Here is a 27877-nt window from a genome sequence, read left to right on the forward strand (position 1 = left end):
AAAAGACTTCCCAATATTTACGAGGGGCGCTCAGTAAGTAATGCAACATATTTTTTTCTCAGTTCATTTCGGTTGCAAGACTGTAGAATTTGCTGTGGGACATCGTGGAATATTCCCTCGATAGGTGGCGGCACTACACGTATCCTTCGACATGGCGTCTCAAACGGAGGCGCGTTTCAAGCAGAGACCTGTCGTTGAGTTTCTTTTGGAGGAAAAACAGAGCATCGCAGATATTTATAGGCGTTTGCTGAATGTCTACGGAAAACCTGGCAGTGAACAAAAGCACGATGAGCTGCTGGGGGAGGCGTCTGCCATCATCGCAATAAGGTCGCTCAAACCTGTCTGATCTCTTGCTGACCGACCGTCCACATACAGTTGTGACTCCTGCAGTGTTGGAACATGCGGACACTTTCATTCAAGTTGATCGACGGATCACAATCAAACACCTCGCAGTTTATCTCTAATGATACTGAACAAAACTATTTCTTTGAAAAAGCACTTCGTCTTCAGGCCACAAGTGGCCCATCGGGACCATCCGACCGCCGTGTCATCCTCAGTTGAAGATGTGGATAGGAGGGGCGTGTGGTCAGCACACCGTCCTCCCGGTCGTTATGATGGTTTTCTTTGACCGGAGCCGCTACTATTCGGTCGAGTAGCTACTCAATTGGCATCACGAGGGTGAGTGCACCCCGAAAAATGGTAACAGCGCATGGCAGCTGTATGGTCACCCATCCAAGTGCCGGCCACGCCCGACAGCGCTTAACTTTGGTGATCTCACGGGAACCGGTGTATCCACTGCGGCAAGGCCGGTGCCATTTCTTTGAAACAACTGACTAAACTTTTGACTATCGCTATCAAAACAGACCGCTTAACAATGAGCCATGTACTGTCGCAAAAACTGCAATATAAGACTGACTGGAAAAATGGGAGGCTACGGTAATTCCTTCCACTAGAACATCATAAACTGAGCTAGTCATAAAACATCATAACCACAACCAAAGCCGTCGGTACCCGAAACTGTACTCCAACGTGACTTCTTCAATCACAAACAAAGTGTATCACTAAGTTAAAAACGTACAATCACATGAATTATTAGCAGAAGATCTTCTAGTGAGTTTTGAGCGCATCTTCGAGTGTTGCTTTGCAGATGAACTAGTACACGGTCCTGAGAAATGTAATTATCTTGCAGTGATTCACTGAAGACCATGGGTTGTACCAAATCATTTGTGAAAATCTTTTAAAAAGACTGTACATTAATGCAATAAGTTCACAACCACGAACTAAAACTGTAATATGCTGCTGGCATCAAGTCAAAGCCAATGGCAATTTGTCCCTATCTCATTGATTAGCAAACAGTTAACAGATAATTCACGAAAAGCTGGAGGTACAGAACGATCTTCTGTTGGTGAGTGGGGAAATCATTAGTCGAAACATCACAGCATGCCTGCTCTCAAATTTCATGTAGCGTAGGCCATGTTTGATTTGCTAATGGCATTTAACAGAATGTGTGAGGAGAGGTAATTTTCTACGTCGGAGGGTTGCTCTCTCGGTTATAAATTGTTGAGCGCTGTTCAGAAAGCTAGCAGGTCCGTCACATACTCATTATAACGCATTGATGACAAAAGCGTGTATCTTATACGGTTGTGTTGAAATGGTTTTGTTGAAGGGGGCTACACTGGAAGTTTTCAGCAGTTTAGTAGCTTCATTGATCCGCCCCGACAGCACAGTGGTCAGCGCGGCGGTCTGTCACGTCAAGCCGCCAGGGTTCGATTCACGGCAGGGTCGAAGATTTTCTCCGCTCTGGGACTGGGTGTTGTGTTGTCCTCATTATCATTTCATCATTATCAGAGAAAGACAACGGGAAACCATCACTGGAATCACTTACCTAGACGCTCATTCGGTGGACTTCTCTGACGGGGCTTCCCCCATGACCAGACCTGCCGTAAGGCAAAACACAAAGTTTTAAGCTTCATTGACGTGTTGTCTTGCTTCAAGGTTATTCCACTTTGTTTTGCGCAAAGTTAACTACTCTGGAAGATCTTAACTTTTATAAGGGTAGAACACCACACACACTGGACTCGCATTCGGGAGGACGACGGTTCAATCCCGCGTCTGCCTGGGGAATCTCTCTGGACCTTGTCGTGACGCCAGCTCTTCTGTGGGTCGTTCGAAGGCGTGTCGCGATGTCAGGGATGAGCCTGCCGACTGGCGGTGCCATTCGCAACCGTTCAGTGAGAGGTTGCTGTCGGCTGCCATTTACTCGGGGCCTGGCTCTTTCGATAGGCTGTCGAAGGAGTAACATGGTATTAGTGACGGGTAACCCATGTTTCGAGGGTCGCCTCCATTCACAGCCACCTGGTGAAGGCTGGTTTACAGCAGCCGCTGCACGTGGCGTAGCTGCCCCTCCACTTTCGCTGGGCAGTGGAGGCGACAGGTAGTCCCCCAGCTATCCCGGCATTCATTCAGCGCAGACGGCACCCCTCCACTCAGCAGGCAGATCTCCAGGCATTCTCCTTCAGGCTACCACGTGATCGTTGCTGCCGGCCACAAATTTTTGCCTTGCAGCGTCCCACCGGATGCATCGATTGAGAGTCTAACAGCTCCCAGAGTCTGCACAATCCTTGTAGTACTTTTCAGTGCCAATATTTTACAAAGTTCTATGTGCATAGTTTCTTACGAACAAACTAAACAACACAAAAATACGTAGTTTGAATAAATGCATTGAAATAGTATATATAATTCCTTGTGTGATTGTAATAACAAAGAAATGAAAAGAGGAAGTATGTGTTATCATACAGACTAAACATGACATCCTTAATATTAATACATGTCTTAAATATATGGTGTGAAGTGTCTCTGGTCTGTGTGTGAGAGTTGTGTTAGTACCATTTCCCGACATGCATTACCCCAATGACAGGCCAACGTTGCATCCACTCTTCACCCAACATGCTCTTTCCACACAGCACTCAGTATTACCTTATTCGCTTTACCCAGCACCTGTCAACTTTACCTCCAAGTCCTTTCTGCTCTTAGATTGTGACTACATTACGTACACTCCTCCTGTTCTTGATACTTCTCTCAGCATTGTCACCCAGGGCCAACGTGGTCAGAAACCATGCTCCCATTTGTCTGCATAGATGTTCTCTCTCATGACACCTGCTCCTGCTTTCGCATATCTGAAACTTACAAACGCATTAGTTTCCGCTTACTTGTTACTCTACATGTTACAAAAACGCCTCCAATTTCCCCTTGTTGAATCGCTACTGTAATAAAATACAAAAAGCTAAGATAGTTTTCCGATGTAGGCCGGTCCTCATCCTCACCAACGATCCCCTTCTTACTGCTGCCCTCCTTTTCCTGAAACTGAGCTACGCCACACCACCATGACTCGCACTGCATGTGCTCATTCCTCATAGTGTGCTTTGCCTATGGCGCTCTCTCTAGGCGCCAGCGAAACACAAAGATCTCGAGAAACATTTCATTACATGACTGGTGATGGTACAGAATCCCCGTAAACTTTGCGTCTCCATGCGTAGGCAGCTAATACCACCCATAACACACCTGAATACCGAGACAAATATGCGCAGCGGCATGGTCACAATCTCGTCATCGCTAACAGCGGAAAGGAACGTACACTCGCGTCTTAGGCAGTGCATAAGATACCGCGGGAAAGGGACAGAAGTACTTTCACAGACCATAGTGATATGATTGAAGACACTACCACGAGAACTATAAATCTGAATTTGTTATTCATAATGCAGTCGTTTCTTGACTAGAAGAAATAATGACCATTTGTCACAAAGGTAAATGCAGGTTGGACCCTGAGCTTTGTTCAGTCAATATGCGGAAGTTATCATGTCAGAGAGAGGTGTCAGTTAATACGAAGAGTAGTCACTGACGACGAATTTCTTCTCATCCCTCACTTTGATTTTCAAGCAGGCAGTGAACATATTGATATGGTGTTGTAACAACCGCACTACCCGTTTTACCATGTTCCTCAAGCAGTCGTACGACAAGCTAATAAATGACATTGATGAATATTTCAGTTTCAGAAAGTCAGTAAAGGAATAATGTGGTCTGTGCTACACAAAATGACGTAGAACTTGTTGATCCATTGAAGATCTATGTACAAATTGACTCTGACTCTACTGATATACCATAAAAACCTATTCTATAAATGGTTTCACATGACAGATATAGTGAAGAGATTCCCTCAATTTCTACTTAGACTTCTGCTACGTTTCCCCTGACACAGATTGGATGGCCTAATGAGGATATAATGATCTTGTTGGTTTTCTTGCTGCCATCGACTATTGTTCTCCTAGTTGCTTCTTTGCTGCTGTTGTTTTCCAGTATCCCGCTGGTACTGGTTGGGATTTCCTTGTTCTCTCCTATTTCCTTTTCGCCTTTCGTTGTAATTATCATTGCAATTATCTGGTCTACCTTTGTTCTCCCACGGTGGCTGGTTACTTTCTCTATAGTTCGAGTTTTGTTGTTCCCTATGATCGATAATTTCCCTCATTTCGTCTGTTGTCGTTCCTTACTGACGATCCTTGTCAGCTGCGGTCATTGTTACTATCTCTTGTGTTTTATTCCTCGTTGACATAGTCAAATTCGCGTAGCGCACTCTTGAAGGATTCAGTGGACTCGTTGCACCGTCTGATGAGGACTTGTTGGTGGTGCAGAGGTGATTTGACGTAACAGCGCTTCATAATTTCCTTGAGGCTGTACGGCTGGTCCAAAAACCGATCCTTCTTAAAAAACTTCACCGGATTACGGAATCCTAACGCTTCTAAACCTTTGGCCAACATAATCTCCTGCTTGATTCTTTCCTGCGTGTGTTGCGACCAATACGTGTTAAGGAATGCCTTCCTGAACTAGTTTATACGAGCGACAACTCTCAGCATTCCTGCGCCTATGCTCCACAATCGATCCCTCTAAAAATCCACAGATAAATTCCAGCTTTTATTTCGGTGGTGACTGTTCTGGTAGCATTTTAGTGCGCTTGATTATCCAACGTTTTGAATGAAACGTATTGTTATTCTTTTTATACACTTGGAAATTTGGAATGGATAAGAAATATTTTTGGTCAAATGGTTCGACATTTCCCGCGAACGAAATTTCCCTCGTTTCTGTAGCATGCATCTCCATAAATCGGTGTCCACACGATCTTGTGCACTGTTAATACCTCTTGTGTCGTCAGATTCACGAAGTAATTGTTCCGTCCGCCGAAGACGTACACAATTGTGTTCTGATTGGGTTTCTGTCATACTCTGCGGCTCCAGCGGCGCGTGTTGTATCGTGCGCCCTATAGCGTCTGGTGTGTTCTCCTGCATCATTCGCCTTTGTGCTGGTGATGCACACCGAAATGTCGTAATCCATGCTCTTCACTCCTTCCCTGATTACGCGGGAGTGTTGCCGTACCAGATTGTGATTATAATTGTGCAACCCGCTGATGATCTTGCTGGACGTCTTTTGCCAGATCGTTTTGCTCTGAGATGATCAGAGTCTGCTCTTCTTTAATCACTGACATTTCTGCCTGTTTGTTCTAGATCTGTTCGATGCTCTTCACGTTCTAGCTAATTTTTTCTTGCTTTTCCTGGAAGATCCTTCTTCCGCGGTTTTGGAGCGTGGCAAGAACCTTTCTGGTTTTGCACATTTCGGTTGAGCCTGTTTTACTTGTCCTTTAGCTAAAAAAGGGTCCTTGGGTGCATCCTCGGCTGCTAATCTTGCCGCCCTCGCATTGCGTTTTGCCTCTTTCGCGACCTCTTGTGTCTCTGTCGATGTTTTCTTGACGCATTCTAACCGTTCTATAACACTCGCTACTTACTTCTTAACTTGGTCTATACTTTCAGCAAGCTGTTCAGCTACCATCCATATCTCCTTCGTCTCCTTAGTGATTAATTCCTTCATCTTCTTCATCTCCTTTGAGGTTATCTCCTCGTTCTCCTGCCTCTCTTGTCTCTTTCGCTCAGCTTCCCGCATGGGTAGCATGAGGCCTCAAATTGAGATCATCCGCTGACACCTCCAGGTCTAAAGGAATGCGATTCCATAGTTCTATGACTTTTTGTTTGTGAGTTTGCTCCGCTACTCTCACTAACTGTACGTCTTGCCATGCCAGCAGATTCTACATGGCTCTCTGCAGCCGTTTCATCTTCGCGCTCGTTGTCTGACTGAATTTCGTCCTCATAATCAGAAAATTCCGTGTTTGATATATCCGAAAGGTCAGCAACTACATTCGACTGAGGGTTCCCCACAGCTTCCTCTTGATCAGTGCTACCAGTCTGACATTAATTAATATGCTATTAGATTCGAATATTCTCACTACCTTGGAGCAAACGTGCCTTGCTTCTAATGAGCATGCATTCTGGTATCTGCTCCCCAGGGATTTCTGTTGGTTCTCGTCGTAATGTAGTACAATTCTACCCTGAAATTTGCTCCGGCGAGCCGCTAATTCTAAATCCATGGAAACGCGTATCAACCTTAATCTAAGATAAAATGCAATGATCAAACATTCCACACGTTAACACAACGCCTCCTCCGACAGGAACAATTAACAAATGGCACAGAAATCACAACTAGAAATGAATATTAATACAAACAAACAACGCACACAGAATTTACAAATCACCAATGCACTTAGAGTCAGCAATTCTTACGGTTACACGAAATTGATTTACCTCACTGCACCAGTTGTATTTCAACATGGGAGTGCAGAAACCTTGTAACGAAACAGGCTCCCAGGTAGATGCCATTTTCCTTGACTACCGTAAGGTGTTCGATACAGTTCCGCACTGTAGCCTGATAAACAAAGTAAGAGCCTACGGAAAATCTGACCAGCTGTGTGGCTGGATTGAAGAGTTTTTAGGGAACAGAACACAGCATGTTGTTCTCAATGGAGAGACGTCTACAGACGTTAAAGTAACCTCTGTGATGCCACAGGGGAGTGTTATGGGACCATTGCTTTTCACAATATATATAAATGACCTAGTAGATAGTGTCGGAAGTTCCATGCGGCTTGGAAGTTCCATGCGGCTTTTCGCGGATGATGCTGTAGTATACAGAGAAGATGCAGCATTAGAAAATTGCAGCGAAATGCAGGAAGATCTGCAGTGGATAGGCACTTGGTGCAGGGAGTGGCAACTGACCCTTAACACAGACAAATGTAATGTATTGCGAATACATAGAAAGAAGGACCATTTATTGTATGATTATAGGATAGCGGAACAAACACTGGTAGCAGTTACTTCTGTAAAATATCTGGGAGTATGTGTACGGAACGATTTGAAGTGGAATGATCATATAAAATTAATTGTCGGTAAGGCGGGTGCCAGGTTGAGATTCATTGGGAGAGTCCTTAGAAAATGTAGTCCATCAACAAAGGAGGTGGCTTACAAAACACTTGTTCGATCTATACTTGAGTATTGCTCATCAGTGTGGAATCCGTACCAGGTCGGGTTGACAGAGAAGATCCAAAAGAGAGCGGCACGTTTCGTCACAGTGTTATTTGGTAAGCGTGATAGTGTTACGGAGATGTTTAGCAAACTCAAGTGGCAGACTCTGCAAGAGAGGCGCTCTGCATCGCGGTGTAGCTTACTGTCCAGGTTTCGAGAGGGTACATTTCTGGATGAGGTATCAAATATATTGCTTCCACCTACCTATACTTCCCGAGGAGATCACGGAGGCTTTCCGGCAGTCTTTCTTCCAGCGAGCCATACACGACTGGAACAGGAAAAGGAGGTAGTGACAGTGGCACGTAAAGTGCCCTCCGCCACACACCGTTGGGTGGATTGCGGAGTATAAATGTAGATATAGATGTAGTAAAATTGCATAAGACGGTCACATATGGTGCCATAAATTCAAATCCTAGCAGCGGTCACCAAATTCCAAGACTACACTGGACTTGCGGTATGTTTTGGAGGGCGACAGACGACTATGAGATACCTCCCTGACACCAATCACTTTAACTGGTAAAACTTCCACTTGTCTACCTACCCCATGCGTCTGCTAAATTTATTTTGTCCTTTGACTGTGTTACTGTTGATAGCCTGCATTAGCGGCTATGGTTATCATATTTATCAGAATCTAAAAAAACTTGAATGCTGAAATAATATTAATGAAATGGCATACCTGTCATTATTTCAGTCAATTGTTGATGGGTGACTAATATAGCAACATTGAATTGATCTTTTATAGAAGTTGTGGCACAAGTTTATTGATTATGAAATAGGAGCGAAAAATATTTGTTAAGTTTGATGACAAAACAAAACATGAACTGATGGCAGCTGAAATACGCAACATGCAGTTAACACTCCCTGAATGGCGGCTGACTGAATTATTTACTCTGACTCAAAATATCGATAGCATCATCTGATGTTATCTAGCCCTCAATAGAATTTGATAGATTTATTCTACACAGAAGCTATACTACGCTGGTTCAACTGAGAATAAGTGGTGAGATTGTGATCCTGTTTGCCCTAACAAGCCAGAATAGCAATACAATTCCCCTATTCTCAGTGTGTCGCGCTGTCTCAGGTGACAGTCATGGTCCGAGTGTCTATAGAGCAGCGATGTGCGGTACTTGTAATTCCCTATTGCGGGCTCGAAATATACAGAGTCGTAGATCGCGATCTTTGATCTGTGGTCTCCCCTTAAGCAATTTTGACGTCTTTGGTCTCTTAAAACAGGCCTTCAAGGGTCGACTATTCCTGTCAGTCGAGGACATTCAGCAGGCAGTTACAGACTTCTGCACTCAGCAGGACACAGTGTTTTACCACATGGATATCTTCAACTTGGTGAGACAGTGGCATGATTGTCTCAATGCTCATGGCGATTTTGCCTAATTGATGTACCTATTCTGGGCTGTACGACCTTCAAACAGAAACTTTTTAATAGCTTCTTATATTACTCAAAAAATTATTATTCAATCATATATTAGCGGAGATACTTTATACAGGGTGGTCCATTGATAGTGATCGTGCCAAATATCTCACGAAATAAGTGTCAAACGAAAAGACTACAAAGAACGAAACTGGTCTAGCTTGAAGGGGGAAACCAGATGGCGCTATGGTTGGCCCGCTAGATGACGCTGCCATATGTCAAACGGATATCAACTGCGTTTTTTAAATAGGAACCCCAATTTTTGCTACATATTCGTGCAGTACGTAAAGAAATACGAATGTTTTAGTTGGACCACTTTTTTCGCTTTATGGTAGATGGCGCTGTAATAGACGCAAACGTATAAGTACGTGGTATCACGCAACATTACGCCAGTGCGGACGGTATTTGTTTCGTGTTACATTGCCCGTGTTAAAATGGACCGTTTACCAATTGCGGAAAAGGTCGATATCGTGTTGATGTATGGCTATTGTGATCAAAATCCCCAAGGGGCGTGTGCTATGAATGCTGCTCGGTATCCTGGACGACATCATCCAAGTGTCCGGACCGTTCACCGGATGGTTACGTTATTTAAGGTAATAGGAAGTGTTCAGCCACATGTGAAACGTCAACCACGACCTGCAACTAATGATGATACTCAAGTAGGTGTTTTAGCTGCTGTCGCTGCTAATCCGCACATCGGTAGCAGACAAATTGCGCGAGAATCGAGAATCTCGAAAACGTCGGTGTTGAGAACGCTACGTCAACATCGATTGCACCCGTACCATATTTCTATGCACCAGGAATTGCATGGCGACGACTTTGAACGTCGTGTACAGTTCTGCCACTGGACACAAAAGAAATTACGGGACGATGACAGATTTTTTGCACACCTTCTATTTAGCGACGAAGCGTCATTCACCAACAGCGGTGACGTAAACCGGCATAATATGCACTATTGGGCAACGGAAAATACACGACGGCTGCGACAAGTGGAACCTCAGCGACCTTGGTGCGTTAATCTATGGTGCGGCATTATGGGAGGAAGGATAATTGGCCCCCATTTTATCGATGGCAATCTAAATGATGCAATGTATGCTGATTTCCTTCGTAATGTTCTACCGATGTTACTACAAGATGTTTCACTGCATGACAGAATGGCGATATACTTCCAACATGATGGATGTCCGGCGCATAGCTCGCGTGCGGTTGAAGCGGTATTGAATAGCATATTTCATGACAGGTGGATTGGTCGTCGAAACACCATACCATGGCCCGCACGTTCACCGGATCTGACGTCCCCGGATCTCTTTCTGTGGGGAAAGTTGAAGGATATTTGCTATCGTGATCTACCGACAACGCCTGACAACATGTGTCAGCGCATTGTCAATGCATGTGCGAACATTACGGAAGGGCCTCGTGATGACTGAGTGTTGTGTGCTGTCCTTAGGTTAGTTAGGTTTAAGTAGTTCTAAGTACTAGGGGACTGATGACCATAGATGTTAAGTCCCATAGTGCTCAGAGCCATTACGGAAGGCGAACTACTCACTGTTGAGAGGAATGTGGTTACACGTACTGCCAAATGCATTGAGGTTGCCAGACATCACATTGAGCATTTATTGCATTAATGTGGTATTTACAGGTAATCACGCTGTAACAGCATGCGTTCTCAGAGATGATAAGTTCACAAAGGTACATGTATCACATTGGAACAACCGAAATAAAATGGTCAAACGTATCTACGTTCTGTATTTTAATTTAATAAACCTACCTGTTACCAACTGTTCGTCTAAAATTGCGAGCCATATGTTTGTGACTATTACAGCGCCATCTATCACAAAGCGAAAAAAGTGGTCCAACTAAAACATTCATATTTCTTTACGTACTAGACGAATATGTAATAAAAAATGGGTTTCCTATTTTTTTTAAACGCAGTTGATATCCTTTTCACCTATAGCAGCGCCATCTAGCGGGCCAACCATAGTGCCATGTGGTTTCCCCCTTCAAGCTAGACAAGTTTCGTCTTTGTAGTTTTTTCGTTTGACGCTTATTTCGTGAGATATTTGGCCCGGTCATGGTCAGTGGACCACCCTGTATAATGGCTCTGAGCACTATGGGACTTAACATCTATGGTCTTAAGTCCCCTAGAACTTAGAACTACTGAAACCTAACTAACCTAAGGACATCACACAACATCCAGCCATCACGAGGCAGATAAAATCCCTGACCCCGCCGGAAATCGAACCCGGGAACCCGGGCATGGGAAGCGAGAACGCTACCTCACGACCACGAGCTGCGGGCTATAGTCTAATCTCCGTTAGTCATCGACAATGTGCTACGGAGTCAAAGAAGTGGCCTGCCTGGCCCTGCTCAGCTACCCCTGACAAGTCCCTCCTCTGTACCTGGCGCTGGGCGTCACTGTCACCACGAACTGGCTGTTGAGAACCTGGTTACGCGGTTCACAGGTGGCGTGCCAGGCGCTGCACGTGGCGCTGCAGTACCTGATGCTGGCCAACTACCTGTGGATGTTCTGCGAGGGCCTCCACCTGCACCTGGCGCTGGTCGTCGTCTTTGTCAAGGACGAGTCGGCGATGCGCTGGTTCCTGCTCGTGGGCTGGGGACTGCCGCTGCCCATCGCCGCTCTCTACGTGGGGGTCCGAATGTCGCGGCCTGCTGACGTGCTACAGTGAGTAACGACAATGTAACGCAATACAAAAGCAAAACAGAACTGTTCGAAGATAAGTAAATTCAGTGCAAATGTGATAGATTAGCCCTTTTCCCGAATGCTAATAGGCAAGGTGATTCCACACTAGGACACAAGATGGTTGTTCAGATGGAGCCACTGTCCAGACCTATTCTGCTGTAGCTTTTGGTAGTTCTTACAATCACATACTACTTGGTGAGTGTGGCAGCCATAGCTGTAGAAATCCATTTGAATAAATACATAACTGCGACAGCTGCCTTGAGAAGATTTATTGATCTATTGGTTGGCAATCAGTTTATGACTGTGAAGTCACATCCTCAGGTGCCAAATAAGTGACCTAAAGAAGGCAAAAAACCTTTTGTTAACTTACTTTAGCCGGCCGGAGTGGCCGAGCGGTTCTAGGCGCTACAGTCTGGAACCGCGCGACCGCTACGGTCGCAGGTTCGAATCCTACCTAGGGCATGGATGTGTGTGATGTCCTTAGGTTAGTTAGGTTTAAGTAGTTCTAAGTTCTAGGGGACTGATGACCTCAGAAGTTAAGTCCCATAGTGGTCAGAGCCATTTGAACCATTTAACTTACTTTGGCTAAACTATATGATAAAATTTTAAGTACATTATAAATAACAAATGAAAGAGCACGGAACTTTTAAGACATGGAAGCCGTCCCTCAAGAAAACACACATGTCCCCTATGATCACGCTGATCACAGCGTAAAAATGAAACCGTCAAGAAAACTTGACAGTGCAAGATGTAACCTAGAGGAAACAGCAATGTTCAGAATCCAGTCAAGTTGTAAAAGAATCCCACTGATACATAATGATACCGAAGGGAAACTGAGAATCCATTATAAGAACCTCCAGCAATAAATACTGCTTACACTATCAACTGTGAGGACACACGCAATTCACTTTATGTAAGCACTATTTATTTCTGGGGGTTCATAGAATCGGCTCTCAGTTTCCCTTGGGTATCATTATGCATTATCCGGATTGTTTTATAAATGGATTGATTTCTGAGCATTCCAGTTTCTTGTAAGATTCATCTCGCATGTAATCCATTGTTTTACGCTACGATCATCATGAATGTAGGAGACATCTATGTTTTGTTGAGAGACGGCTTCCACGTCTGATAAGGACCGGGACCTTTCTTTTGTTATTTATAATGCAATTAAAATTTTGTCATTAGTTTAGCCGCCATAGGTTAACAAAAGGTTTTTTTACATCTTATTTAGGCGGCCGCTGTAGTCGAACGGTTCTAGGCTCTTCAGTCCTGAACCGCGCTGCTGCTGCGGTCGCAGGTTCGAATCCTGCCTCGGGCATGGATGTGTGTGATGTCCTTAGGTTAGTTAGGTTTAAGTAGTTCTAAGTCTAGGTGACTGATCACCTCAGATGTTCAGTCCCCTAGTGCTTAGAGCGATTTGAACCATTTTGAACATCTTATTTTGGTCAGTTGTTTGCCACCTAAGGATGTGACTTTATAGTCAGGAAACTAATTGGGAACCAACAGGAGATCAATAAATGTAGTCCCAGCAGCTGTTGCGTTTATTTATTTATTTATTCAAATAGCCTTGTATGGCCTGCAACTAGGGGTGAGCTAAACTATCAGTTACTAGTAATGGCTACAGAATTCCATTTTCAACCAGGAGATAGGTTCCAGAAACCTATTAATTATTTATCAGAATCGAAGTAGGCCATCTTAAATAACGGTACTTGGGGTGACACCATCTTGTTCCCCTACTCTCGTAAGTATGACGTGATTCACACCAGCCACCACCATTGTGTCCTGACCACAACGTCCAGAAGCGATGATTTTCACCTGGTGCAGGTGGGTGGGTTAACACCTATGTCCAAGTGCCATGCGGATGAGAGAAGTCACATGAAGTCTAGTAAGCTTCACCCAGGTGAACCATATCCGAGGAGAGACCTTCCGTTATATGGCCGTCAGGTTGTCGCCCTTATTGTTCTCGGATGCATGCCATTCACAGTTCCAGTCGTGATAACCAGCTTTCTTGACCACTTAGTTGAAATCCATATAAGGGACTGTTGTTTGGCACAACTATCCTTCCGTAATGCTCCTCTTAGCAAGGCAGTCGACGTTCCATTATGGAGAATATCTGGACGTCGTTTCTTCCCTTACTTGCAGACATTCCCGTCAGTCTGGTGCATCAGCATGCTCTCCGTTTAACAGTTCCGTAAATTTGGAAATTCGTGGTTAGGTCTTATGGGCCCAAACTGCAGAGGTCATCGGTCCCTAAGCTTACACTCTACTTAATCTAACTTAAACTAACTTACGATATGGACGACACACACACACACACACACACACATACACACACACACACACACACACACACACACATACACACACATGCCCGAGGGAGGACTCAAACGGGGTTAGCCGCGCGGACCGTGACAAGACTCCGTAGGCCGCACGGCTACCCCGCTCGGCTAACAGTTCAGTCTTTACCTATGCCTTCGGTTGACGTCTCCAGTACCTGGACTCACAGCTGCCGACCATATGGCAGCGGGCTTAATCTTATATAGTGAACGTTTGCACATCACAGGTGACACAGTGAACAACTAATGGAATACTCCGTCAAATACAAATTATTTCAGAAAGGCTTGATGCGAGCCTAGAGCTTTTGCTTCTCTCCTGCATCAGCTGAACTTGCTCTGGCCGAGGGCACCTACGATAATGTCAGGATGGGTGTTGCGATACCTCTGTTGTCTTGCAGTTGCTGATCAAGCTTGATGATCAGTATACTCAAAAGAGGTTTTTGTCATGAAGACTCAGTGTTGCAATTCTGCAAAACAATAGAGAGCTAGATATTGGTGGGTATGATGTCTCTGTTATTTGTTGTCTATCAGTATACAGGGTGTTACAGAAATGGTGGTCGTACGTACTCCAGGAGGACCTGCAGAGGATTAATGCATGGTGCGACAGCTGGCAGCTTTCCCTAAACGTAGATAAATGTAATATAATGCGCATACATAGGGGCAGAAATCCATTCCAGTACGATTATGCCATAGGTGGTAAATCATTGGAAGCGGTAACGACCGTAAAATACTTAGGAGTTACTATCCGGAGCGATCTGAAGTGGAATGATCACATAAAACAAATAGTGGGAAAAGCAGGCGCCAGGTTGAGATTCATAGGAAGAATTCTAAGAAAATGTGACTCATCGACGAAAGAAGTAGCTTACAAAACGCTTGTTCGTCCGATTCTTGAGTATTGCTCATCAGTATGGGACCCTTACCAGGTTGGATTAATAGAAGAGATAGACATGATCCAGCGAAAAGCAGCGCGATTCGTCATGGGGACATTTAGTCAGCGCGAGAGCGTTACGGAGATGCTGAACAAGCTCCAGTGGCGGACACTTCAAGAAAGGCGTTACGCAATACGGAGAGGTTTATTATCGAAATTACGAGAGAGCACATTCCGGGAAGAGATGGGCAACATATTACTACCGCCCACTTATATCTCGCGTAATGATCACAACGAAAAGATCCGAGAAATTAGAGCAAATACGGAGACTTACAAGCAGTCGTTCTTCCCACGCACAATTCGTGAATGGAACAGGGAAGGGGGGATCAGATAGTGGTACAATAAGTACCCTCCGCCACACACCGTAAGGTGGCTCGCGGAGTATAGATGTAGATGTAGATGTAGATGTAATTCACACGTGGAAAGTACAGGAGCTAAAAATCTCCACTAAACATGGGTCCACAAATCAAACAGTTGCCGAGGTATCGCATTAATTGGAATTGGGAACCAACTGCAAACGCCGCTGGATACTGCGGTATTTACGTTGGTATCTCAAGGTTTGGAATCGACTGTCTGTCTATTTACGCTTGTGCACCTGCAAAGTACCCACTACTTTAGTTTAACACTATGCGCAATGGATTTATTTGCGGGACCTTTGCATAAATACCGTAACTTGAAAGCTATGTGAATTCTGCTTGGCCCGATGAATGACTTTCAAACATTTAGTAAAATTATTAAATAAAATTTCTTTTTCAACTGATAATAAAACAAAATAATGAAAGGTTTGTCTATTCTTATAGAAAGAATGTTCCGGCTAAAATTTGAATTTTTATAGAACAAATTGGTTTATTCATTAAGCATTTCAGATAATTATAAGAACAAAAAATTCACTTCTTTAAACAAATATTAATGCGGCTGATCTTTACACAGCATGAAATTGCATCAGATTCCACAACGTAATTTAAACGCATCTTTCTCATTAGCAATGTAAAATTTAACGCATCTGACTTTTTACTAAAACTATGGTCTCCTACAGAATGGTATCGCTTATTACCACGAGTCCCCACTTTTGGATCGGAAGAAAAGGATATTCCATAACTGTATCCATTAATCAACATGCACACACAATTACTGCACCAACATATGCAAGGGAGAAACGTAAGGATCGAGCTGTTACCGGTTCCGTTATTCACCGTACAGTAACTATCTTTACTCAAAATTATTCCACCGAAAACCAAAATTATTACATATAACCTCCGCGCCTATTTGATCATTCACTGTAATAGCCACTATTGTACTGCTGCCTACTCCCGACACAAATTCACCCACTGAAATATGAAAACCGTTCCAAAATTACATATACAAAATACACACACTCAAGATGAACTACTTACTTTGTTGCAACCAAAATTCATGGCTACGTTATCAGTTTACTAATCTCTTTCCCCGCTTTGCAATTTTAATTATTCAGAAAATCTCCCCACGTTACTCTACATTCCAATAAACATGAATAAGCAAGCATTATCTTCACTTGGTTTGCTAAAATTTGACACACGCTTTCACACGAGATACCACGTGTCCTTAACAAAGGATCCTCGTTATTAAATCTTTCAAGATTGCAGATATTTAAGAAAATTGAAAATTTATAACAGTACTTAATTTCACACGCATATTTCATGTAATAGCACACTTCCTACATACATGCTTTAGGTCCCTAGCACTGATGCATAAAATTCTTGATCAGCCCCACATGGTATGTGCCAGGTGTAAAACTAAATAAATTGCCACACGCACTTAAATATTTCATTTTTCCTAATAAACGTGCTTGCTCAAACAAATTAGATTAAATTATTCACCGCGAAATTGTTATAAAACCCCAAAGTTGCAAATTACTATCACAAAGGAAAGCAGCAATTTTACTTCACCTACTACTGCACATTACCTACCTAAGTAAATTTCGTTCCCCCAAAATATTAACATTACGTCTAGCTGCAAAAAAAGGTTGTTCACCTAATGTGGAACCATTAATCATAGATATAGCACATTTCTCACACTTAAATCGAGCGTGGCTGGACCCATCTTAGCAAAGCGTCCTCTCTCGTCCAAGTCGTCAGCAGCAGTCCCGATTCGCACCCACGCTACAGTTCTGCTCGCCTGACCGCTCATCGTGGGGGCGGCTCCCAAAGAATCATCAGCTGAGAAATTCCCCGGTTTAAAGTTGCCAGTCAAGCATCCCTTCTACATAACGGTAAAGATCCCGCACTTTGCTTCCCAAAGACTGAAACGTGAGTTTTGCAGACTATCCAGCCTTCCTACACCTCGCTACAGCCAAAGGCTGAAGTTTCAGAACTTCCATAATCGCTGCCTATCGACTAGTTGTTCCCTATCGTACACCCACAATCGCAAAATATCGTTCGATCCTTATTCTCTCCCCAAACTCTCTTCCTGCAGTTATTTTCGTACATTCTTTCTCTCTCTGCTGGCCAGGGTGTCCTAGCAGTTCTAGGCGCTACAGTCTGGAGCCGCGCGACCGTTACGGTCACAGGTTCGAATCATGGCTCGGGCATGGATGTCTGTGCTGTCCTTAGGTTAGTTAGGTTTCAGTAGTTCTAAGTTCTAGGGGACTGATGACCTCAGAAGTTAAGTTTCATGGTGCTCAGTGCCATTTTTTATCCCTCTCCTGCTGTGGACTCAATAGGATAAGGAAATATAGGAAACAGTGGGCATTCTTAACTTCTTGTTGTTGTTTTTGTTGTGGTCTTCAGTCCTGAGACTGGTTTGATGCAGCTCTCCATGCTACTCTATCCCGTGCAAGCTTCTTCATCTCCCAGTACTTACTGCAACCTACATCCTTCTGAATCTGCTTAGTGTATTCATCTCTTGGTCTCCCTCTACGAGTTTTACCCTCCACGCTGCCCTCCAATGCTATATTTGTGATCTCTTGATGCCTCAGAACATGCCCTACCAACCGGTCCCTTCTTCTTGTCAAGTTGTGCCACAAAGTCCTCTTCTCCCCTATTCTATTCAATACCTCCTCATTAGTTACGTGATCTACCCATCTAATCTTCAGCATTCTTCTGTAGCACCACATTTCGAAAGCTTCTATTCTCTTCTTGTCCAAACTATTTATCGTCCATGTTTCACTTCCGTACATGGCTACACTCCATACAAATACTTTCAGAAACGACTTCCTGACTCCTAAATCTGTACTCGATGCTAACAAATTTCCCTTCTTCAGAAACTTTCCTTGCCATTGCCAGGCTACATTTTATAGCCTCTTTACTTCGACCATCATCAGTTATTTTGCTCCCCAAATAGCAAAACTCCTTTACTACTTTAAGTGTCTCATTTCCTAATCTAATTTCCTCAGCATCACCCGACTTAATTCTACTACATTCCATTACCCACGTTTTGCTTTTGTTGATTTTCGTCTTATACCCTCCTTTCAAGACACTATTCATTCCGTTCAATTGCTCTTCCAAGTCCTTTGCTGTCTCTGACAGAATTACAATGTCATCGGCGAACCTCAAAGTTTTTATTTCTTCTCCATGGATTTTAATACCTACTCCGAATTTTTCTTTCGTTTCCTTTACTGCTTGCTCAATATACAGATTGAATAACATCAGGGAGAGGCTACAACCCTGTCTCACTGCGTTCCCAACCACTGCTTCCCTTTCATGCCCCTCGACTCTTATAACTGCCATCTGGTTTCCGTACATATTGTAAATAGCCTTTCGCTCCCTGTATTTTACCCCTGCCAAAATATAATTTGAAAGAGAGTATTCCAGTCAACATTGTCAAAAGCTTACAAATTCCAGAAACGTAGGTTTGGCTTTCCTTAATCTTTCTTCTAACATAAGGCCGTCAGTAGTTCTAATGGAATGTTGTCTACTCCCGGGGCCTTGTTTCGACTCAGGTCTTTCAGTGCTCTGTCAAACTCTTCACGCAGTATTTTATCTCCCATTTCATCTTCATCTACATCCTCTTCCATTTCCATAATATTGTCCTCAAGTACATCGCCATGGTATAGACCCTCTATATACTCCTTCCACCTTTCTGCTTTCCCTTCTTTGCTTAGAACTGGGTTTCCATCTGAGCTCTTGATGTTTATACAAGTGGTTCTCTTTTCTCCGAAGGTCTCTTTAATGTTCCTGTAGGCAGTATCTATCTTACCCCTAGTGAGATAAGCCTCTACATCCTTACATTTGTCCTGTAGCCATCCCTGCTTAGCAGTTTTGCACTTCCTGTCGATCTCATTTTTGAGACGTTTGTATTCCTTTTTGCCTGCTTCATTTACTACATTTTTATATTTTCTCCTTTCATCAATTAAATTCAATATTTCTTCTGTTACCCAAGGATTTCTACCAGTCCTCGTCTTTTTGCCTACTTGATCGTCTGCTGCCTTCACTACTTCATCCCTCAAAGCTACCCATTCTTCTTCTACTGTATTTCTTTACCCCATCCCAGTCAATGGTTCCCTTATGCTCTCCCTGAAACTCTCTACAACCTCTGGTTTAGCCAGTTTATCCAGGTCCCATCTCCTTAAATTCCCACCATTTTTGCAGTTTCTTCAGTTTTAAACTACAGTTCATAACCAATAGATTGTGGTCAGAGTCCACATTTGCCCCTGGAAATGTCTTACAATTTAAGACCTTTTTCCTAAATCTCTGTCTTACCATTATATAATCTATCTGATACATTCAATCAATAAAAACAGTTCGATTCCTCTGGTCATTATTTTATAACTTGGTGTTGGTTTGCAGAGACCGACAGAAGTCTGTGCTTAGTAAATTAAACGATATTATTACGATCAAAAAATGATGTTATTTGGATCAAACTCGTGTTCTCAGAAGAACCCGACTATATGTTGCATTAAGTATTGTTACATTATTAGAAATATATATGAGAGTTGCAATTGCCAAAGACAATGGCCACCTCTCACACCTACTTCCCTTTCCGCTCCGTGCTCTGTGCCGTAACGGCCTCACAGTCAGTAACGAGCGTGAAGGCACCATGGAAGAGGTTACACCAATGAAGAGTAAGCTGCCATGCACTTCATGTATGGCAAAGCGTATGGCAGTGCCCTTGAGGCTACAATACTGTATGAAAAAGCTTTTTCCTCTCCGCATGCATCCCGACGGGCGTACATTTAGCCATTTGCATCAGCGCCTTAGAGAAACGGGGAGTTTCGTACGCGAACGTCCGAGTACTTCGAAAAGGAGGATTGCTACCCAAAAAAAATGGTTCAGATGGCTCTGAGCACTATGAGACTTTACATCTGAGGTCATTAGTCCCCGAGACTTAAAACTACATATACCTAACTAACCTAAGAACATCATACACATCCATGCCAGAGACAGGATTCGAACCTGCGACCGTAGCAGCATCGCGGGTCCGGACTGAAGCGCCTAGAACCACTCGGCCACAACAGCCAGCATTGCTACCCAAGAGCGTGTCCTGAGTCATTGCAATGTGTGGCGGATTTTACGTCGGCAAGTACTCTACCCACATCATCTGCAGCGAGTGCAAGCCCTCAATAGTTCAGGTTTTCCTCCTAGAGGGAATTTCTGCCGATGGTTGCAACAAGAGTGTACTCTGAATCTCCTGTTTGGAAGCTGTATTCTGTTAACGGGTGAGACTGGATTTACCCGTGACGGTATTTTTAACTTCCATAACTGTCACATTTAGGCCGAAGTCAGCCCTAATGCAACAAACATACCACGACATCAGCAGCGTTATTCGTTGAACGTCTGGGCAGGAGTGCTCGGAAACTACATAATTGGCCACACTTCCTACCACAGAGACTAACCGGATAGCAGTACATGCGGTGTCTGCAACCTGTACTTCCAGATGTAGATGATGATGTCCCACTGAACCAACGTCTGAACATGTGGTTCAGGCATGGCGTTGCTGCAACACATTTTCCTTTACGAGTGCTCTGGCTTCTACCTCGGACGTATGGTCAACATAGGATAGGTAGAGGAGGGCCTGTGCCATGGCCTACAAGGTCTCTGGATTTAAATCCCATAGATTTCTGTGTGTCAGGTCATGTCATAAGTGTGGTCTACGCTAACGAGGTCAACTCTCTTGAGGAATTACGTTTGCCGATTGAAGCAGCCTTCAGGCATTTACAGAATTCCCCAGTTCTGCATGAGAGGATTCGCAACTCACTTGAGAGACGAGTTCAATGTTGCATTCAGACGCATGGACAACATTTCGAGCACCTACTTTAACGTTTAGAGATGCCATATGCTCATAGAGACTGATGAACCGCAACAGAAAATGTGTTGTATCTCGTCAACGGTTGATTTATGGACCCATATTTATAGGAGCTTTTTAGCTACTATTGGCGCGTGCTTTTCATGTGTGAATTATTGACCATCACTTTTTAAACACCCTGTAGTTACCATAGTGTTACAAGGCAGTGTTTCACTTGAAGCTAAGAGAAGTGACTACCGCATTCTCACTGACGCATGCGCGTACTTGTCTCTCTGTGTGTGTGTGTGTGTGTGTGTGTGTGTGTGTGTGTGTGTGTGTGTGCGTGTGCGTGTGTACTGACACCATATGGTCTGTGTACGAAGGTGCTAGATGCCTGGGAGTGTCGTGCAGAGGATGCCGAAGGTGTCAGCACACAACCTGCTGAGGGCAATGTGTCGCGACCGCCGCTCACTGAGGTGTTTTTTGTGTGGCCAGGTGCTGGATGCACGACAGCACGGCGCAGTGGGTGCTGACGGTGCCGGTGTGCCTGTCGCTGGTGGCGAGCGCCGTCTTCCTGGTGAACGTGGTGCGCGTGCTGCTCACCAAGCTGCACACCCACTCGGCCAACCCGACCCCAGTGGGGATGCGCAAGGCGGTGCGCGCCGCCGCCATCCTGGTGCCGCTGTTCGGCCTGCAGCACGTGCTGCTGCCGTTCCGGCCGGCACCGCACGAGCCGGGCGAGCGCGCCTACCAGCTCATCTCAGCCGTGCTCGTCTCGCTACAGGTACGCAGCCCCCTGTCTCCACAGGGGCCTAAAACTGAAGTACCAGTCTTGTGCTACATAAAATACGAGGGGTGCTCAATAAGTAATACAACACATTTTTGTCTGGAAGCAAGTTGGTTTTATTGAGTATTCCAGTATACCATATAATTCATCACATTTTTTTGGCTACAGAACCCTATTTATCAGCACTATCTCGCCTCAATGTGACGTCCTTTTGTCATCTTACTGAGAGGGCCTGTATGTCAGCACGGTACCACTCTACATCTACATTTATACTCCGCATGCCACTCAACGTTGTGTGGCGAAGGGCACTTTACGTGCCACTGTCATTACCTCTCTTTCCTGTTCCAGTCGCGTATGGTTCGCGGGAAGAATGACTGCCGGAAAGCCTCCGTGCGCGCTCGAATCTCTCTGATTTTACATTCGTGATCTCCTCGGCAGGTATAAGTAGAGGGAAGCAATATATTCGATACCTCATCCAGAAACGCACTCTCTCGAAACCTGGACAGCAAGCTACACCGCGATGCAGAGCGCCTTTCTTGCAGAGTCTGCCACTTGGCTAAACATCTCCGTAACTCTATCACGCTTACCAAATAACCCTGCGACGAAACGCGCCGCTCTTCTTTGGATCTTCTCTGTCTCCTCTGCCAACCCGACCTACTACGGATCCCTCACTGATGAGCAATACTCAAGTATAGGTCGAACGAGTGTTTTGTAAGCCATCTCCTTTGTTGATGGACTACATTTTCTAAGGATTCTCCCAATGAATCTCAACCTGGCACCAGCCTTACCAACAATTATTTTATATGATCATTCCACTTCAGATCGTTCCGTACATTACATTTGTCTATGTTAAGAGTCAGTTGCCACTCCCTGCACCAAGTGCCTATCCACTGCAGATCTTCCTGCATTTTGCTGCAATTTTCTAATGCTGCAACTTCTCTGTATACTACAGCATCATCTGCAAAAAGCCGCATGGAACTTCCGACACTATCTACTAGGTCATTTGTATATATTGTGAAAAGCAATGGTCCCATAACACTCCCCTGTGGCACGCCAGAGGTTACTTTAACGTCTGTAGACGTCTCTCCATTGAGAACAACATGCTGTGTTCTGTTTGCTAAAAACTCTTCAATCCAGCTACACAGCTGGTCTGATATTCCGTAGGCTCTTACTTTGTTTATCAGTCGACAGTGCGGAACTGTATCGAACGCCTTCCGGAAGTCAAGTAAAATGGCACCTACCTGGGAGCCCGTATCTAATATTTTCTAGGTCTCATGAACAAATTAAGTGAGTTGGGTCTCACACGATCGCTGTTTCCGGAATCCATGTTGATTCCTACATAGTAGATTCTGGGTTTCCAAAAACGACATGATACGCGAGCAAAAAACATGTTCTAAAATTCGACAACAGATCGACGTCAGAGATATAGGTCTATAGTTTTGCGCATCTGCTCGACGACCCTTCTTGAAGACTGGGACTACCTGTGCTCTTTTCCAATCATTTGGAACCCTCCGTTCCTCTAGAGACTTGCGGTACACGGCTGTTAGAAGGGGGCCAGTTCTTTCGCGTACTCTGTGTAGAATCGAATTGGTATCCCGTATTCCTTAGTTGAGTGATTTCAGTTCCTTTTCTATTCCTTGGACACTTATTTCGATGTGAGCCATTTTTTCGTTTGTACGAGGATTTAGAGAAGGAACTGCAGTGCTGTCTTCCTCTGTGAAACAGCTTTTGAAAAAGGTGTTTAGTATTTCAGCTTTACGCGTGTCATCCTCTGGTCGACTTATGAATCAACGTCTTGCTGGATCAGTAACCACTCTATCATCCACGTGCGGCTTTCTGCAGAGTGCATCCGCCATTGGGCCAATCAGATGGAAGCAAGAGGCATGAGGTCTAGGCTGTAGGGTGGATGAGGAATAACAGACTAATGAAGATTTGTGAGCTCCTCTCGGGTGAGCGGACTTCTGCGAGGCCTTGCTTTCTCACAACAAAATTACTCTTTCAGAGTCCCAGAAGGTTGCGGCTTTCTTTGGAGGAGAGGTGGGGTGGCGCAGCTCCGCATACTACCGTTTTGTTTCCGGTTAGAAATGATGAACCCATGTTTCATTGCCTGTGACGATGTTTAGCAAAAACGTGTCACAATCAGTCTCGTAAAACAACCAATTAGGCACAGGTGGTCCTTCGTTGCCCGTTTCAATCTTCTGTTAGGCGGGATTGATACTTCAAGTGGTGGGAGTGTGCCAGCAATACCAATGGAGACGTCCAGTTGAGCAGCGAGGTTTTTGGCTGTAAGCCGTCGATCATCTCGGATGAGAGTCTTTTTTGATGCAATAATTTACCAACAGCCGTATGTACTGTAGAAATTTATTTTATTTTATGAACTTGTATGTGCTACCAGTTTCGGCATTACATTGATGCCATCTTCAGGCCCCACTCGTCATAGTCGCAAAATCGCTACGCACGGAAGGAGCCTTATAACTGGATCCGTGAATCAAATCGTTATGCAACAGTTCTTGGTGGCCTGGCGACACAGACTCAATCTGTGTCCCCTGGCCACCAAGAACTGTTGCAGGACGATTATATGGCTCCTTCGATGTATAGAGATTTTGCGTCTATGACGAATGGGGCCTGAAGATGGCATCAATGTAATGCTGAAACTGGTAGCACATAGAAGTTCATAAAATCAAATAAATTTCTACAGTACATACGGCTGTTGGTAAATTATTGCATCAAGTAGTTCATGCCAGCCGTCCTCCCACGATCCATAATGGATCAACGAAGATCAGATGAGAGTGTCCGCACGTTCCAAAATTGCAGGAGTCACAGCTGGGAGTGACCAGCCAGCAGGCAGGTGATCGGAATAGTTTGCATGACCTTGTTGCGATGATGACAGATGCCATTCCCAACTACTCGCCTGCTTTTGTTCACTGCCAGGTCTCTGTAGGCGTTCGGCATGCGCCTCTGAACGTCTGCCATTCTCCGGTTTTCCGCCAACGAAACTCGAAGAGAGCTCTCATCCTGGAATGCATCTCCGTTACAGACGCCACTTTGAAGGCCACGTATCGCACCGCCACGTACCGTAATTTCATGAAACTATAGGAGGTGGAGGAGGAGGAATTTTCCCCTATGTCCAACAACTAATTATGCAATTTTTCAACCGAAATCGCCCGAGAAAAAGGTGTTTCATTAAGTATTGAACGCTCTTCGTACACTATATGTTCAAAAGTACCCGGACACTTCTCTGTAATGTGGAATTGACCGCTGGATGACACCAGAGGCGGTTCCATCAGTATAAAAGTAAGCAAAGTGTATTGTGTTGTCCGAAGAGACGCAGTAACGGTAAAATTGGTCGTTCAGAAGCGCTCAGTGACCTACCTGGACGTCATCACAGACATTTCAGACCTTCTAAAATTGCTCAGTTCTACTGCTCGTTATGCGATGGTGAAGTGGAAACCCAAAGGAATAGCTACAGCTAAAACAAGGCTAGGTAAATCTCACGTACTAGTGCAGAGAGATCATCGAGCATGAGGAGGGTGGATGTACAAAATCCAGTAAAGTGCGAGTACGACTCGTCCACCGTGGATTACACACAAACTTTTTACTTATGTGTACAGATAGTTCATCCACCCTGCAAGTCGAGAATCTCGACGATTTTAGCCTGTTGTCGATATCGACACTGGCGCGATACACGTCTGTCTACCGGTTCCTGGGAAAAATGGGTGGTATCAGACGAACAGACAATCGGATAAGAAACGACAAAAATATATCTTTTATGTAATAGAATTACAAATCAACCATTTTCGGATTTTTTTCTCTTCTTTACTGTGAAACGTTGCTACTTGACAAATTTCATGATTCTACTAACGCGTCATCTCTGGTAAGTCGTTCAACGCTGTTGCAAAAGCAGCCTTCTGTTTTTGTTGGAGGAGTTTTGAATATACGTCATGAGAATGATATTGGTTGTGGGTGGATAACAGCCGTAATTGTACATTATGATAATGTTAAGGATAAGCTTGCCCTTTAATCGTTCAACGAGTGGGACTTCATTGCTTATCGCACATTCCAGATGTCAGAAGTTTTTAATAGGAACATCGGAAAATCTTACTTCAGTTCCAGTATGTCTTGAGATGTAGGCACTCACAATGTCCGTAAGGCTAATGAGACCAAGTCTATTTTTGAGCCGGTCGTAGTGGCCAAGCGGTGCTAGGCGCTACAGTCTGGAACCGCGCGACTGCTACGGTCGCAGGTTCGAATACTGCCTCGGGCATGGATGTGTGTGATGTCCTTAGGTTAGTTAGGTTTAAGTAGTTCTAAGTTCTAGGGGACTGATGACCTCAGAAGTTAAGTCCCAGAGTGCTCAGAGCCATTTGAACCATTCTGTTTTTGTATAGTTTAAAGGTGATGGTGTATGTGCAAAAATTGTAGCTGATTTTATAATGTATTATAAGAATTGTAATACGGTTTCCTATTCGGTTCGATGAGTCTTTTTGCGACTATCGAAATATGTTGTATAAATGGCCATATCTCTTGATTCCATAACTTAGGATCTTAACTTTTTTACACCGCCATGGTACCGTAGACCATCGTGTGTGATACAAATCTGAAGCTGATACATGAACTCTTTCCTGAGGAAAGGGATCTTAAGAAACGGATAACAGAAGTGATCCTGTAAAGGTTCCGTTTTTACGGCATGACAGTACACGTTGTCATAAGACAGCATCTGTGAGACAATACCTCGTGAACAATAACATTCCTGAAATGCACTGGCCTTTCCAATGGAAACCTTTTGTATGAGTTAGAAGGTCAGCTTCGCTCCTCATCCCAGCATCCAAGCACCACTACCTTCTCTCGAATCGGCTTTTGAGGAAGAATGGGATGCCATTCCTCCAAAGTGAAACAACCCACAATTAAATTAATAGTGTTATTAGTGTTCTAAAAATGTAACAAATGTCTCTGGGCACTATGGGACTTAACTTCTAAGGTCATCAGTCCCATAGAACTTAGAACTACTTAAACCTAACTAACCTAAGGACATCACACACATCCATGCCCAAGGCAGGATTCGAACCTGCGACCGTAGCGGTCGCGCGGTTCCAGACTGTAGCGCCTAGAACCGCTCGGCCATATCAGCCGGTTAAAAATTTAACAGCCTAAATTTTACTGTTAATGATTTTATCCGAATGGATAACTGCTAATCCGTTTGACCGCTTCGCGAGTGGTTTCAATCGTTTGTCGCTGCTCAGTTACGCTTTAATCCAAGGACAGAGATTTTTTATTAAGTCGCGAAACGTTTGTAAGGTAAAAGGTTATATATTCACTTTAAACGCAATTGGAGGCACTCACTTATACCATTGTACATTTCTACCCATGTTTAAGCTCAACACAGTTCAAATACGCTGAAACATCGTCACACGTTGCGAAAATCTGCACGTGCTATCCTTTCACTGCAATCCATTGGTCGGCGCGGTAGACGTGAACGCTTAATATTGGCATTCCATATTTATAATCCTTTCTTGGTAAACACTTGTCACTAGCCAGTATAATTCGGTTTGTTGGATGTCAACCCAGGGCGACAGGGACACGCTCTCAGCCGCTACAATATGATTCCTCCCGCTGCACCATTACAGCCGACACATCTTCACTGGCTCAACTGCGAGTCACTGATTTACAACAATAGCATTCGGTGGACGCACTCGGCATTTGACTATCGGTTCTTCGTTTATCCTCGACCTGTACCAGCAAAATACGCTTATCTTTGAGTAAGGAAGCTTGGATCCCTTACAACAGACAGACACATCACTGAAAATATCTCCAGTAGAATTCAAGGTGTCATTAAGATGAAGGACAGCCACACCACGTATTAATATCCACAATAGGCGATAAAAAGTTCATTTTGTAAGAAGTACGTTTCACTGAATCCATTTCCAAACAGTTGTTCAAGCACCTACTTAAAATGAGAGTGACAAAAAACTAATTACAGTGACCGAGAAACTAGCAATTACTTTTGTGAAATCGGAGTGGTATGTGACGCACGCATACTCGGGTGGTGG

The 27877-nt window shown here is 44.2% G+C and overlaps 1 protein-coding gene across 1 annotated transcript in view; it reads left to right on the forward strand.

The window, feature by feature from the left end:
• The window catches only part of LOC124594005 (calcitonin gene-related peptide type 1 receptor-like), a 261421-nt gene that overhangs the window by 214680 nt on the left and 18864 nt on the right, over positions 1–27877 (forward strand). The window contains exons 4-5 of the mRNA XM_047132356.1: positions 11343–11563; positions 21539–21827. Coding sequence (XP_046988312.1) covers positions 11343–11563; positions 21539–21827 — 510 coding nt within the window. The remainder of the gene's footprint in view (positions 1–11342; positions 11564–21538; positions 21828–27877) is intronic.

Source organism: Schistocerca americana, chromosome 2 (genome assembly GCF_021461395.2).
Source record: "Schistocerca americana isolate TAMUIC-IGC-003095 chromosome 2, iqSchAmer2.1, whole genome shotgun sequence".
Lineage (NCBI taxonomy): Eukaryota > Metazoa > Arthropoda > Insecta > Orthoptera > Acrididae > Schistocerca > Schistocerca americana.